The sequence below is a fragment of the Lupinus angustifolius genome, chromosome LG04 (genome assembly GCF_001865875.1).
Source record: "Lupinus angustifolius cultivar Tanjil chromosome LG04, LupAngTanjil_v1.0, whole genome shotgun sequence".
In the NCBI taxonomy this organism is placed as follows: domain Eukaryota; kingdom Viridiplantae; phylum Streptophyta; class Magnoliopsida; order Fabales; family Fabaceae; genus Lupinus; species Lupinus angustifolius.
In genome coordinates this window covers 8,618,139-8,633,071 of record NC_032012.1, presented here as the reverse complement: position 1 = coordinate 8,633,071, position 14,933 = coordinate 8,618,139, and the positions used below count along the sequence as shown (strand labels likewise).

Sequence of the window (14,933 nt, the reverse complement as noted above, 5' to 3'; positions counted from 1 at the left end):
TCTTGTTTTATTTTTTCTTCTTTTCTTTTTTCTAATTTAATAAAGTAGCACCCATAAAATACATGAGGTGTTAAATAAGTCATTTATACTCTTAATGTATAAGACACGATAGTAAGTGGGTATTTTTAGAGTTCATTTAGTAAGTGGGAAACACTTTTTCATCTTATACAAATAATTTAATTTTATTCAACGGACATTTTTAATATTAACTTTCATGACCTATGTGTAAGTTTTTATAGCAATTCAATCATAATTATTGTTTGGTTTGATTTTATCAAATATTAATTACTCTAAAATACATGCATTTTTCAAAAAATAATTGGATTTAAGGAATTTTTTATTTAATTTCTCAATAATATTCACACCAAGAGTAAAATAGTCAAATAAAGTAAGATTTAACTGATCTTTTATTCATATTTTAAATTGATATGGTAAATCTTAAAATTCTATTTTAAAAAATCAACTTCTTACAAGAGGTTCATATTGTAGAAATTTAATATGGTAAATAATGATGAAACTTGAGTTAGTCTCAAACAATTTTATTATATAAGCAGATGTTATTACAAACGGTAAGATGATAAGTTCAAATAATAATTAACAGATAAAGATAAATTATAGATAAACTCATATAAAGTGAGATTAACTAAATTATATATAGGTTAATTATTTATCAATCTAAATATTATCTAACACGTCACCTCAAGCTAAAGCTGAGTAAGCTTTAAGTTTGTTATAAATAATTACTTAAAAATGAAAATAACCAATAAATTTATGTGTTCCAAACAAAAATTATTGAATGGTATTGTGAACGACATAATCTTCAGATATGATCAATTGATTAATTGAGAATAATCATTGATGTGAAAAGAATAAATTTTAAAAAATGATTAAATAATATTAATTGAGAATATTTTAAAATCAATTGAAATGTATAGTTACTATATATTTTGTTTAGCATTGTAGTGAAAGATCTTAATTTAGAGGAGTTCCTTAACGCCTAAAAATCTGAACTTTTAAGTTTATTATCAAAGAGAAGCACATATCAGTAGTTGAAAAGAGGAACACAACTTTTAAGCTTTGGAAATAAATAAATAAATAGATATTACTCTTCCACTCGTCACTTCATCACTAAGGTTCCTTTTTCCTCATAAAATTATTGTTGAATTTAAAAGTATAAACAAATCAACTTTAATAAAAAAATTGCAAACCTGGAATCAAACTCATAAAGTCAAATATGTATTGCTACTAAAGATCCTAACTTGGAGAAGTTGAAAGTGCAAAGTGTCAAGGATAACACTAGTCGTTCGTTGCCTATATTTTGATGAAGACAAAGTTCTATTAAAGCTTGAAGATGGTTCAACAATCAACATGTCTTATGCCCATTTGGTCATATCTAGACTAAGATATAATTTGAGTCAATATTCTAAGTAGTCTAGGATGTGTGCCGTAATAAGTGGGTATACGTTAGGCGAATCTAGGTGGTGCTAGTCTCTCAAGCCATCTTAATTGTCATATCATATCTATGAGACATATCATCTAGTTAATTGTATGTTCATGCATTATTCATACATGTTATATGTACATATTAGGCATAATATAATTGCTATAACATGTATATAATGCATAACGTATGAGAAGTTTACCTTTTGAAACATGTACTTTAATGTGCCAATTAATCGATTAACATGGTGACTTAATCGATTAACTCAACTGCTTTTTTGTTAAATCAACGCTTTCTGTTACAACTATTTTCTGTGTCATTCTGTTGCATGGTTAATCGATTAACGGGTAGTTAATCGATTAACTAGTCTGTTATTTGTTATAACTAATTTCTGGTTTAACTGTTTGCAACGAATCTAAATGTCAAAACTACTTGCTATAAATAAGTGGCAACGTTCAGAAAACCATAGCATTGCATTCTATTGTATAGGGTTGTTTAGAAAAGCATTTTGCATATTGTTTACTATATTTGCAAGAGAGATTGCATGTGTGAGAAGAGAGTTCTTATGCTAATCTGATTTCTGGTTTTTGGATACTGTTTTACATACTTTTATGCTCATTCTTATCTTGCTCACATGTTCATGCATTAGATAGATTTTTAGAGAGATTATATGACTGTTTTGATTAACTCACATAATTCTTGATGGCTTGAGTGATTAGTGAGTGGGTTAGTCTTTAAGTCTTTTCTTGTTATATTCCAAGTATTATTGTGCTAAGTATACCTAACTGTTTAACCTGTTTTTGTGTATTTCTGGATTAGTCTCTTGTGTCAGATCACCATAGAGATTGAGGTTCTTCACCAAGGCTAGGAAGTCTTGATTTGAGGACAAGAATCTTGGTTGGGGCTGTTTCGTGAGAAATGTTTTCTCAGGCGAATGATAGAGTCAAACTAAGGATTTAGGGGTCCTAGATTTCAAGAAAGAAGCGTTGTGAATATCCAATTTTGTTCGGCCCAAAAATACTTCAAAAAAACCAAATTTTCAATAAATATTTTTGATACAAATTTCATCAACTTAAATATATATTTTATGTGAATCCGATTAGATTACATGAATTAATTTTTGTTCGAAAAAGGGGTAATAAATCAAATAAATGAATTCATTAGCACTTAATGATTTTATTTCAATTGATTCCAAAGAAAATTATTTCCAGCAAATAAAGAGATAAAGGAGATATGAATATTTAATGAATGATACATCATAATGACATATATTTAATCCATTTTCGTTTTTTAAAAGAGGTATAAAAAATGATTGTTGGGTCCTAACACTTTCTAAGTGTCCTACATCAAGAAATATTTTCAATTCAAGCTTCAAATCATGATCATTATTATTTAAATTCGAAATTTGAATGAGAATAAAATCAAATATTTTCATCATCATTATTGAAATTGAATTTTTGAATATTGAAGGCCATGAGAATAAAATCAAATATTTGTAATTCGAGCTTTAATAATCATTATGGTGGAGATTTGAATTTTGAAAGATTTGGATGTTGATTGATTTTTTTGCAATTTGGCCATGTGCTGGAATTAAATACATTGATTGAGTATGAAAAATTGTCTATTAAAACTTGCATTTAAGTGTGATAAAAATCAGATTGGGAATTAGAAAAAAAAAATCATAATCCCTTAATGTTCTCCTAGGAATTAATTGGTGTTCATATGGTTTTGGCTATAAATAGATGGGGTCTTCCCTTAAGAGACACTAGAGAAAACGCCAAAAATGTTCATACCATTTTTTTCTTTCCTAACGGATCCACAATCTCCCTAAACATTATCTTCCATACACAAAATCTCTCATCCACACCAACATCAAAATATACTACATCATACAACAATCCTCTCAATAAAAAACAATTCGCTTTTCAATCCTTTCTCTCTTCTCTAGACATTATCTTTCACACATATTCATCCAACCAAAAACCAAGAAATCCACAATAATTCAAGATCTCCCATACACAAGAACACCGCCCAAAAAATGAGGAAAAAATACAAAGAAACTCAAGAGGAATTATAATTGCATTAGTATACATTGTAGAGAAGCTTCATATACATGTCCAAATCGATGTCCCTACCTCCATTATATGTTTGTTTGCATTGGTTAGCCTTTTTTGCACCTTTTTTGTGTTGCAACATTTCATTGTTGTTGGATTCGCTATGAGAGGTATGTAATTTTCATTACTTGCTTGTATATTTGTTTTATTTTTATTATCAATAATTGTATTAGTAATAATAATTATCATGGTTGTAACATATAATTATAACTACATCAAAAAGGTAAATGCATAAACAATACACTCTTTGTATACATACTACAACATGTTTTAATAAATACTTAGTTTTGAAGCAAAATATGTAATTAATTAGTTTATCATTATATATCAATTTAAAACATATTAAAAAAACAAAAACAACAAGCATCCATGAGTCAACAAAAAAATAAAATAATATTTAACTCAGATCGTAAAGTATGATGCGGTGTCGGACGTAAGGGTTACACTTCACTTCCTTATGATTAATAAGACTAGTTATATTTTCACGTCTTAAAAAAAACAAAATTTCGAATTTCTTAACCAAGTTTTAATATGAGATGCGGTATTGGACGTAAGGGCTATGGTTCGCTCACATCTTTTTTTCAAAAAAAAGAATTTAAACTTTACTATTTTTAATGAATAAAATTAACTCAACCAAATAAACTTTTTCGACCTAAAGAACTATGTAAACTTTGATTCTCTTAATAGGGATACGTAGGACCAGGGTCATTCTTGTCAGGCACAATAATAAATAAAAAAATTCTTCATAATAATTAATTAATTAATCACACAATCAAATAAAATAATAATAATAACACAATTAATAATCCATGCAATATAATAGGATACCGTTCAAACGGACAACTAGGGTGTTAATACCTTCCCTATGGTGTAATCGACTCCCGAACCTGGATATCAAAGTCCAAGGCCCAACGTTATTGGGTCCAAAGATTTTTCTACATTTTTTGACTGAAAAAAATGTAGTGACGACTCTAATGAGGTCATGTAGACGAAAATCGGGGGCGCGACAAGCATCCTATGTGCTTGTAATTGAATTGGTGTGTGTATTCATACTTTAACTCAATATTGTGAAGAAGAAAATCTCCCTAGATCAGAAGGGGAGGCCTAGATGTAGTTTACAGTGGACCACAAACGAACCAGGATAAAAATCCTTTTGTGCACTCTTTTTCTCTTTGAATCTTCTTTAAAGTTTCTTGCTGTTATAAATTGAATCAGCAACTAATATTCTGGATATTTGTTTACTGTCATATGCTTATTATTTGTGCGTAAATATATCTGAATTATCTCTGTTCAATTGTGTTTAAATAACTGTGCAATCTGTTTGTCTGATCATTCTGTTATGTGCATTAGTTAATCGATTAAGGCGTGTTGTTAATTGATTAATTGTGTTGCTTCCAATAGTTGGGTTTTGGTTTGGTTCAAGAAGTGGTGATTAATAACCGTTACACCTATTCAACCCTCCCCATCTAGGTGTTCCTAGGCCACTTATACCTAACAGAAGTTCCTTCACATCCCAAAAATTAAAAATCTAAACTTTTAAGTTGATTGAGAGATAGAATGACATATCAATAATTAAAAAGAAGAACACAACTTCTACCATATATTTGTAGCATCATTATCAAGTTTTAAAAATAAAAAATTAGACAAAATTAATAATATAATAAGGGCAATGAAGCTTTGCATTGAACGAAATCGAATACCCATAATATAAAAATTAAACAATTTGAAACTTCCAAACAATCTATAAAAATGTGGATAAAATATCAATTTTAATTTTAATTGAAGTGCTTATTTACTATTGAAGTGAATATTCTCAAGAAATTAAATAAAGTAAAATTTAATTTGATACTCTTGAATTACAATAGATTTATTATAATGTTGATACTTCACAATAATAGAACAAGCTTATATGGATAACATCCATTATTGAATTCAACAATGGAAACAATCCTTATTATTACAATGAGTATGAATGACTTATTTAACATCTCGTGCATTTCACGGATGCTACTCTAGTATTTAGTAAAAATGAAAAGAAGAAGAAAAATACAAAAAGTGGACATTAATCAATAGTTATATATCATATCTTGTTAAAGAATGAATGATCTATAGATCAAAGCTTAACTCCACCATGTGTTGAAGGAAGTTGGGTATGCACACATTGGTTAGTTGGGAACCAAAGAAGCAATGGAGAGGCAATTGCTGGCAGTAACACTAGCAAAACTGAAGGGTTCAACCTTGAAATTAGATAATTGCATATCCACAATCTTACTTTCAGCAGTTGAAACATCAGCCAATGCACCACTTAGAAGGATAGTTACTTTCCCATAGTTTTTAGCACGAATTGCTTCCAATGCTTTGTGAAGGTTATCCAAAGCTTTACTATAATTTTCCTTGCATTCATTCAGTGATTCATCATTCTCACCCGACTCTTTAGCTTGCTTCTCAATCTTTTCTACAATATCCTTAATGTTTTCTTTCGAAACTTTTATGGAAGCTTCAAGAATACGAACAACATCAAACTTCTTCTTGTTCTTGATCAAGGGTGAGATTGTGGCAAGGCACACATCGGGTTGGTGTGTGTGGCCACATATCTTTTCAAGGTCTGGGTTATATTCAGCTTTTGATTGGTCACCATATTTTTCTTTGAGGTAATCCGAGATAGAGACAGTGGAGGGTGAAGAGTAACCAGAGGCACCACCATCTGGTGTTGGAGCTGGTGAATCAGAAGGGGGATCCACAGATGGAGTGTCAGAGAATTGGTCACTTGGTGATGATGATGGTGTTGTTGTTTCTGATGTTGTTGGTGATGATGCTGGTGGTGTTGTTGTTTCTGATGTTGTTGGTGATGATGCTGGTGGTGTTGTTGTTTCTGATGTTGTTGGTGATGATGCTGGTGGTGTTGTTGTTTCTGATGTTGTTGGTGATGATGCTGATGGTGTTGTTGTTGGTGACGATGATGGTGTCTCTGTTGTTGATGGCTTGTCATGGGACATGGATTTGCCAACTAGAGCAAAACATATGAGGATGATAGAGAACAAGGTTTGCTTGTTGATCTTCATTGTTGTTACTTGGGAATTAGGATGCAAGAGGAAAATGGATTATTGAGAATATTGTTTGTAAAGGAGAATTAAGCTTGAGAGATATGGTTTTAGGTTAATTGAGCATGAAAATATATAGGATGCCATAATGAATAATAACCACTTGTTTATGTTTCTATTTTGGCATTGTTTTACGGAGTTTTGGGGATGACACAAATTCACATGGAATTCAAATTTGACCAATATGATCACCATACATTAATTCCTCCTTAAAAATGTCTTCTCCATGAGGTCCATTGATGTATGAAAAATACTTGTTTTACCATATATTCATAAACAAAAGGTCACTAATTACTCAAGTTAGTTCGCATTGTGTGTGACTAAGAGTGATCCAATAATAAAGACAAAAAAGTTGTTCATTATAACGAGTATATGGCACTACTCATTTTATGAAATTGAGTTTGGTGAAACATTGTTATCTTTTTTATTACTTATTACGTACAATAAATAATATATCTGCTAAACCATTGTTTTGATTTTTTATCCTATTTTTAATTTTCAATTTGATCTTCTAATTAAAAATGTCAATTAAATCCTCCACTTTTTTAATTAGTATTTGTCATTTTTACTCCTAATGTTAAATTTTTACACAAGCTAATCAAATTATCATCAGAGATACTTGCTAATTTCCAACCTCTTTATTTTTCAGGTAATATTCTTATTCATGTTGGATTAATTGTTTGTTTTCAAGGTTTGTTGTTTAATGTGGAATTTTTTTAATGAAATAGTAGCAAGTAGAACCAGGTTTTATAACAAAAATATTATTGGGACATATGATTTAAAGTGTATTATATGTCTTTTGCATGATGAACATATTAAGCACATATTCTTATTGTGTTCCTTTGTCACCAATGTGTGGATTGATTTTTATTCCGTGCTACATCTAGATTATAGTTTGCCGAATTCGATTGTGGAAGCGATTCAGGTTTATGATTTTCTCTACAAAATTAGTAAAGAGAAATCTTTATAGAGAATGTTATGGTTCTCTATTATGTGGTCAATTTGAAGCATGAGAAATGATATTATTTTTAGATAGGAAAATGTTTGTTTTATTCATAACCAAATTAGATCTTGGGTTTGGTTCTAAAAAAATAATAGATTGTTTTCTTACATATTTACTCAATGGTATATTGATCCTTATACTTTTATTGAACTTTATTATAAATTATAATTGGGTTGACACTGCGCCCGTTTTTAATACATTTGTTCATAAAAAAATTATGAAAATAAATATACTTACTTCACATTTATGAGATGATAGTAGATGTTTAAAAATGAGTTTTGGTATGGTAAATTAATAATTAAGTTAAGCATCATGGTGTGAGAATAGTTTACTCCAAAATAATATTATTTCTCTGATATGAATAATTCATATGCTAAATATTAAAGGGGAAATGAAATTTGATTTGTGGAATGAATAGAAACTTTGAATTTTATGTGATGCATGTTTGAAAAAATTAAATATATAGATTTACGATGATTCTAGACAATATGTTTTTTTTTTGTTTATGAGCAATGAAATCTTCCTAGAGAATATGTTTACATAATGATTCTTGGCACATATTAAAAAAATTATTTCTCCGATATAAATGTGATGCATATCACAACTTTCTATCCCAAACAGATACGAAGAATAGCTGTGTGGAAACCTCTCTTAGATAAACCAACATATTAGGTTTATGGGAAAAGCTTCACTTCAAGTGTTTCTCTTTGTGTTCCTCTTTGTTTTTGCATATGGTAAGTGTTACTATTCTTTCTCACTAATCTGTGGCTAGGTGACATACATATGGATTGGTTGAAATGAAACTTAGCAACTAAAAAGTAGGAACTAGAATAATCACTATACGAATATGTCTGTGTAAAAACTAGCTATATCTTTATTTATTTATTTTTCTGTGCTAGAAAAATAATTTAAAGTATATTAATTTATTACCTCTTTTTAATAATAGTTTTTATTTGTAAGGTTTGATGGTCCAAGCTGTTAAACTAGCTAGTCAAGTGCGATGTCTAACACACTATTAAACATTGTGAAACACTATGCAATGCAGCAAAGTGTATAGGTGAATTTTGCTTTTGCAATTGTGCTGCTACAGAAGTGAATAAATAAATATGATTGTTGTGGTCAATGACTTGTTTGTGAATATATAATGAATTTAAAAAAAACCAATGAAGTAAAATATATTCGCAACAAATTTTAAAATTTTGAACTTAATTTCAGGTATTTTTTTGGTAAGTCATTATTTAAGTTTAAATAAATTTTAAGCTTGATCATTTATCTAACATTGACAATAATTATTTCGGTCAATTTTGTTCGTCTGTACAAGTTATTATGTAAATTATTCTGTGGGAAGATATTATTGGTATAAAAAACTGATTTATGCTAGTATATACATAGTACACTCCAAATTTATACATTGTGAACACATTGGTTACAACTATATAATCCTCCATGGATATCAAAATTTAATATTAAAATGTTGTAAGAGTCATAAAAAGAAAGTTTATTGATTAATCAAGAAATATATAAAAGAAAGTTTAAATAAGCTTAAAGAAAGAAGAATGAGAAACAAAAATTGATAATATTCTCATTGAATGAATTGAATTGAATTGATTGAATAAGAAGTAGTCAATATAATAAACAAGAGAGAAAAGAATGAAAAGAAAACTTGTAAAACAAGTAACTAACATAAACCTAACTTGCTAATTCCTAACTTTTTAACCACCTATCATCTTCAAAAATAATTTATCATATATCTTTAATACTTAACCTAGTACAAGCTTCTTGTTATACCATTTCTACCATACATTTTTTTAGTACTCCAATACCAATACATGTCCCATCATGATTTTAAAAGTGTATGATTCACCCGGAGGAAGAAAACACAAGAATTCTTCTTTTTCTACATCAAATTAGAAAAATAATTAATGGTGGTGTCCATGTTCACTCTTCACCACAGTGACTGGACAAGAGGCGTTATTCACCACATAGTTGCTGACACTGCCCATTATGGCCCTGTAAAATGTGGTAAAAAATTACATTAACAAATCAACAATTATATCCATATATAATACATCTATTTCTCATATTAAAATACCCTAGTATCTCAATATTCATTCATGCTGAAATCTTTTAGCTAGGTTGTTTATTTAGTATCACCATTCAAGTTTTAGAAAACGTTTTTCAAAGAAAACACACACAGTGAAATTCATTCAACCCAACAACTCAAGTACTAGAAGAAATAAGCAAAATACAATGCATGAAATACAACATTTAGGGGCATTGGTGGAATTAATTGTAGGTACCTTCTGAGGGGACCAAGGCCTCTATTTCCTATGAAAATGCTGTTTAGAGGTATATGATCAATTGCTTCCAATAGCTTCTCACGAGGATCTCCCCAATATATCTTCATTAGTGGCACAACCTGCCATAAACCTCTAAATTACTTTCATGAAAATGTACCTATATATATATATATATATATATATATGAACAATTTGTTGAGCAAAATAAATCATGCATTTTTCTCTTTTGCGGCAATTGTGACAATAGCAACTGCTTCAGATTGGAGATTCAGTCCATATTTCTTCATGTTTGTAGAATCAGAGAACTCGGAGAGAGGTATGAGAGCTGCATTTAGATCAACAGAGATAAACCCATTAATGAATATTGAAGATAATTAGCAAAACTATTATTAAAATGAAATGAATCAATTATGCATCTCCCTAGTAACATATGATTCATGACTAATGCATGTGGAAGAAATTAAAAAAACTAGATTCTAAAAAAACCCTATAAATTATTAATTAACAATTTGTATTCCATTTATTTGCCCACACATGACACATTGTAAATATAATTTACTCATGCAAGAAGAAACATTTTTCTTATTCTTCCATATACATGAAAATTTTGTTGAACATGGAAATATATTTATACTTACGAGAGCCAGTAACTTCCCATAGCTGCATCTCTCCATGCTCGTAGTGTTGAGAGGGACGAATGATAACAAGAATGAGAAGATCACCTTCTTTCACAACGTTATCCACCGTCCATTTCAGTGCTTTGATGCTGCATGGTGAGAAATCCATAGCTACGCCTAATTTCCTTCCTGAACTTGCCATTTTATCTTCTCTATGTAACAATGACCAAGATGTTTTTATTAAATGAAACCTTTTTTGTGTTTGGTTTTTATTATTGTTGTTATACTTTTATCTGAATGTTTCACAAGACATGACATTAAGCTTGATGAGGTATACTACAATTTGTGGGGCACAAACAAAATGAGAATGCGATAGTTGCGTTGTCATTTGGTGGCTGAGATTTAACTACTCTACAAGGGTGGGTTCTAATTGTCTCCCACTTGGATGGAAATCAAGTAACAATATATTTAAGGTGAAGGAGATTGAGGGTGGAGTCTTACCCATTTCTCAAGTACGGACTCGTCAAACACTATCACATGTCGGTGTTCGACATGTATCCGACACGGATATGCGATGGTACATACCTATATATATATATATATATATATATATGAACAATTTGTTGAGCAAAATAAATCATGCATTTTTCTCTTTTGCGGCAATTGTGACAATAGCAACTGCTTCAGATTGGAGATTCAGTCCATATTTCTTCATGTTTGTAGAATCAGAGAACTCGGAGAGAGGTATGAGAGCTGCATTTAGATCAACAGAGATAAACCCATTAATGAATATTGAAGATAATTAGCAAAACTATTATTAAAATGAAATGAATCAATTATGCATCTCCCTAGTAACATATGATTCATGACTAATGCATGTGGAAGAAATTAAAAAAACTAGATTCTAAAAAAACCCTATAAATTATTAATTAACAATTTGTATTCCATTTATTTGCCCACACATGACACATTGTAAATATAATTTACTCATGCAAGAAGAAACATTTTTCTTATTCTTCCATATACATGAAAATTTTGTTGAACATGGAAATATATTTATACTTACGAGAGCCAGTAACTTCCCATAGCTGCATCTCTCCATGCTCGTAGTGTTGAGAGGGACGAATGATAACAAGAATGAGAAGATCACCTTCTTTCACAACGTTATCCACCGTCCATTTCAGTGCTTTGATGCTGCATGGTGAGAAATCCATAGCTACGCCTAATTTCCTTCCTGAACTTGCCATTTTATCTTCTCTATGTAACAATGACCAAGATGTTTTTATTAAATGAAACCTTTTTTGTGTTTGGTTTTTATTATTGTTGTTATACTTTTATCTGAATGTTTCACAAGACATGACATTAAGCTTGATGAGGTATACTACAATTTGTGGGGCACAAACAAAATGAGAATGCGATAGTTGCGTTGTCATTTGGTGGCTGAGATTTAACTACTCTACAAGGGTGGGTTCTAATTGTCTCCCACTTGGATGGAAATCAAGTAACAATATATTTAAGGTGAAGGAGATTGAGGGTGGAGTCTTACCCATTTCTCAAGTACGGACTCGTCAAACACTATCACATGTCGGTGTTCGACATGTATCCGACACGGATATGCGATGGTACATATCCATAGAGTATCCAAAAATTAAAAAATTAAAATTAAATAAATAAATATTAAGACATGTATCCTATTCGTTTTCAATAAAATATATGATATATGGATTCGTTTTCAGTGAAGTATAAGATATATAGATTCGTTTTCAATAAAATGGATAAGATAGATTCGTTTTCATTAAAATAATATAATATAGATTTGTTATAGAGGACAATGATTTTATGATAGATTCTTTTTCATTAAAATAGGATAAGATAGATTTGTTATGGAGGGCAATGATTTTAAATTTTCATTATAGTTTTTACTTAGGATATTTTGATTTACACTTATAATTTTATCATATTTTATGTGTTTTTATTATTTTATACGCGTATCCCTGAACGTATCATATCTGTATTTTAGAGGAAAAAAAATATGTCGATATATCGGATACATATCGTATCCGACACACATATCAGAATGTGTGCTTCATAGTCACCCATAACAAAATACTTACCATTGCTAATAAAAAAATAACCAATATATTGAAACTTTTGACCAAAAGGAGTAACATTAATTAGAATGTTAAAAGCACTTTGTATTATAGTTTTTTATAAGTACATTTCATTAAAAAATAGAGGTCATGAAAGTACCCAAATACAAATTAATATAATTAAGAATGCTAGCACAATAATATCAGCACAATTACATTAAAGATTCTTACAATATCTAAATTCACCTACAATAACATTACAAACAAACAAAAAATTGATTAGCATTTCATTTGAACCAAGACATGGTTGCATGCTTGAATTTTCTTTTGATCTATCCAAAGTCATAACTTGAGTTTTATCGCATTCACAATTTTATCTATAGTTGTGTTCTCATCTTAATCATCCAACTTTCAGCCATCCATATCACTATCAAAATATTGAACAAACTTTTGCCTTCTACTAATAGGGAGTGTTGTAACAGATGTTCCTAACTTGACGATGGTAATATTGAATTGACACATAACATTGGTAAAGTTGTTGTTATGCACACCTCCTTTGTGCTAAATTTAATTTGCAGAGAAGTCTATCCAATATACCTCTCCAGGCTAGCATACGAGTCCTCAACGGTGCCACATATTTCCAAATCGTGAAACAACTTTCTATCATCTCCTAGATTGTCACCTTGTTGCTAGATAATATTATAAGGTGATTTAATGGTATATATATTTGATACATCATAAATCCAACTTTGTTATACTATACTTGCTTCCTTAGTAAATGCAAGATTAAACACATTCATCAACTCATCAATCTTAGGTTTCTTCCGGAATTTCAGTCAAAAGGTTCTTTCCTCCAACTTAATTTCCATTTTCACTCATCGTCTTTCCTTCCACATAATTGACTAACCAGCCTATTTATTCGCAGACCAGAATTGTGTTTTGTTCATGTTCTCCAATACCTTTTTAAAACCACTCACCAATTATTCTTGACGAAAGATTGTCCCAACGGCCACTCTCTTTAGGTCTTTCCACCAAAGTGACGTCTTAGACTCTTCTATTTTTTTACACCCGGAACCAGAGTTACTTGGGTCTCCATATTTAGAATTTAGGACCTTAACCCAAAAAGAATCTCTCTTTATTAAGCATCATCATCTCCATTTATCAAGCTGAGCTAATTAACTGATTCCAAATCCTTAATGCCCAAGGCTCCTATATTGGTCTAAACATGTTGTATCCCACTTAACCCAAAAAATCTTTCTATGCTCTCCAACACATTCACCAAAAAAAAGTCTCTCTAAATTTTTATTAATTGATCAGTCTAAAACAATAAACATGAGATGATTATGAAGTAAAGGGCCAGTCTTGGTAATATAAATCCTTTGAACTGAATTTTTCTTTCACCATATTGGTAATATAAAACCTTTGAACAAAATTTTCTCACAAGTATCATCTATACTAACCAAAAAAATAGTTGCTAATAAAGGTGATATAAAAAATTGAAGACAACAAGCCCCTATAGCTCAGTGGTAGAGCGTCAGTCTTGTAAACTGAAGGTCTGTAGTTCGATCCTGCATGGGGGCAATCATTTTAGTGTTTTTATATATTCCTTGTGATTACAAATTCAAACTATACTCCTGAAGTAATAACATATAAGAGCATAAGCAGTGTTGCTTGATTTTTTCCACGGATAGAACAAGTGTTTGGTAGAATGGATAATTAATCCAACATTTAGAAATTTCGTAAGAAATTGAAAGAGGCACATACATCATTAACTCATCTTTTTCCTAATTCTTTTACTTTGTAAGTAGCTTCTGGACAAAATCTGGAACTGAATTCAATGCAGTAAGATGGAACTGTATTACTCTCACTGCATGCCATGCAAGTTAAGGAGAAATATCTTCACAACAAATGCAATGATGTCATATTTTGTTGTCATCAAAAGCCGTTTATTGTATTGAAAAAGAAGGGAAGTTTTGTGAACCTATCATAAATATATTTCAAAGTTCTAAAATCTTCTAACAAACTTCAGTATGAAGCAAAGCCTTCTATCCAAGAGAGCCACAAGCAAATTGGCCTCAAGATCACTCCTACTTCAAGCCATGGCATTCACCTTGGATTCGGAATCAATTTGATAAAGAAAGCATACAAGTCATAATCACTTTCACCATCCACATCATTACCATCGATGCCCTTAAGTTAAATCAGCATTGCTTTTTATTTGACTCTGCAAATTCCTCAATGAATTCTGTAGCATTTTGTTGTTATAC

General features: G+C 30.3%; 3 protein-coding genes and 1 non-coding gene across 5 annotated transcripts in view; 1 reads left to right on the top strand and 3 right to left on the bottom strand.

Annotated features, from left to right (window-relative positions):
* Positions 1-6,722, bottom strand: part of LOC109345552 (swi5-dependent recombination DNA repair protein 1 homolog) — a 30,723-nt gene extending 24,001 nt beyond the window's left edge. Inside the window, exon 1 of one of the 2 annotated variants that reach the window (XM_019584624.1) lies at positions 6,489-6,722. In XM_019584624.1, the coding sequence (XP_019440169.1) occupies positions 6,489-6,617 (129 nt within the window). In that variant the 5' untranslated portion in view covers positions 6,618-6,722. Of the gene's footprint in view, positions 1-6,471 lie in introns of both variants that reach the window. The other variant, XM_019584623.1, reaches the window with a different exon arrangement.
* LOC109344825 (universal stress protein PHOS32-like) lies at positions 9,452-10,884 on the bottom strand. Its single transcript, XM_019583568.1, has 4 exons — positions 10,598-10,884; positions 10,175-10,284; positions 9,960-10,078; positions 9,452-9,669 (listed from the first exon to the last, which is right to left on the bottom strand). Exons 1-4 carry the CDS (start codon positions 10,776-10,778, stop codon positions 9,579-9,581), a joined length of 501 nt encoding a protein of 166 aa, XP_019439113.1. The 5' UTR covers positions 10,779-10,884; the 3' UTR covers positions 9,452-9,578.
* On the bottom strand, positions 11,200-11,934 carry LOC109344824. The gene is made up of 2 exons (XM_019583567.1): positions 11,643-11,934; positions 11,200-11,329 (listed from the first exon to the last, which is right to left on the bottom strand). The coding sequence occupies exons 1-2, from the start codon at positions 11,821-11,823 to the stop codon at positions 11,214-11,216; spliced, it is 297 nt and encodes a 98-aa protein (XP_019439112.1). The 5' UTR covers positions 11,824-11,934; the 3' UTR covers positions 11,200-11,213.
* Positions 14,176-14,247, top strand: TRNAT-UGU. Its single transcript has one exon. It is a non-coding gene; the product is annotated as a tRNA-Thr (tRNA).

Excerpts from the sequence above, each read along its gene's own strand:
- LOC109344825 (XM_019583568.1), bottom strand. The coding sequence starts at position 10,778 with ATGGCAAGTTCAGGAAGGAAATTAGGCGTAGCTATGGATTTCTCACCA. Across the intron at positions 10,285-10,597 it reads ATGGGAAGTTACTGGCTCTC|CTCTCATACCTCTCTCCGAG; the intron begins GTAAGTATAAAT and ends ATCTAAATGCAG. Across the intron at positions 10,079-10,174 it reads TTGCCGCAAAAGAGAAAAAT|GTTGTGCCACTAATGAAGAT; the intron begins GCATGATTTATT and ends GGTTTATGGCAG.
- LOC109344824 (XM_019583567.1), bottom strand. The coding sequence starts at position 11,823 with ATGGCAAGTTCAGGAAGGAAATTAGGCGTAGCTATGGATTTCTCACCA. Across the intron at positions 11,330-11,642 it reads ATGGGAAGTTACTGGCTCTC|CTCTCATACCTCTCTCCGAG; the intron begins GTAAGTATAAAT and ends ATCTAAATGCAG.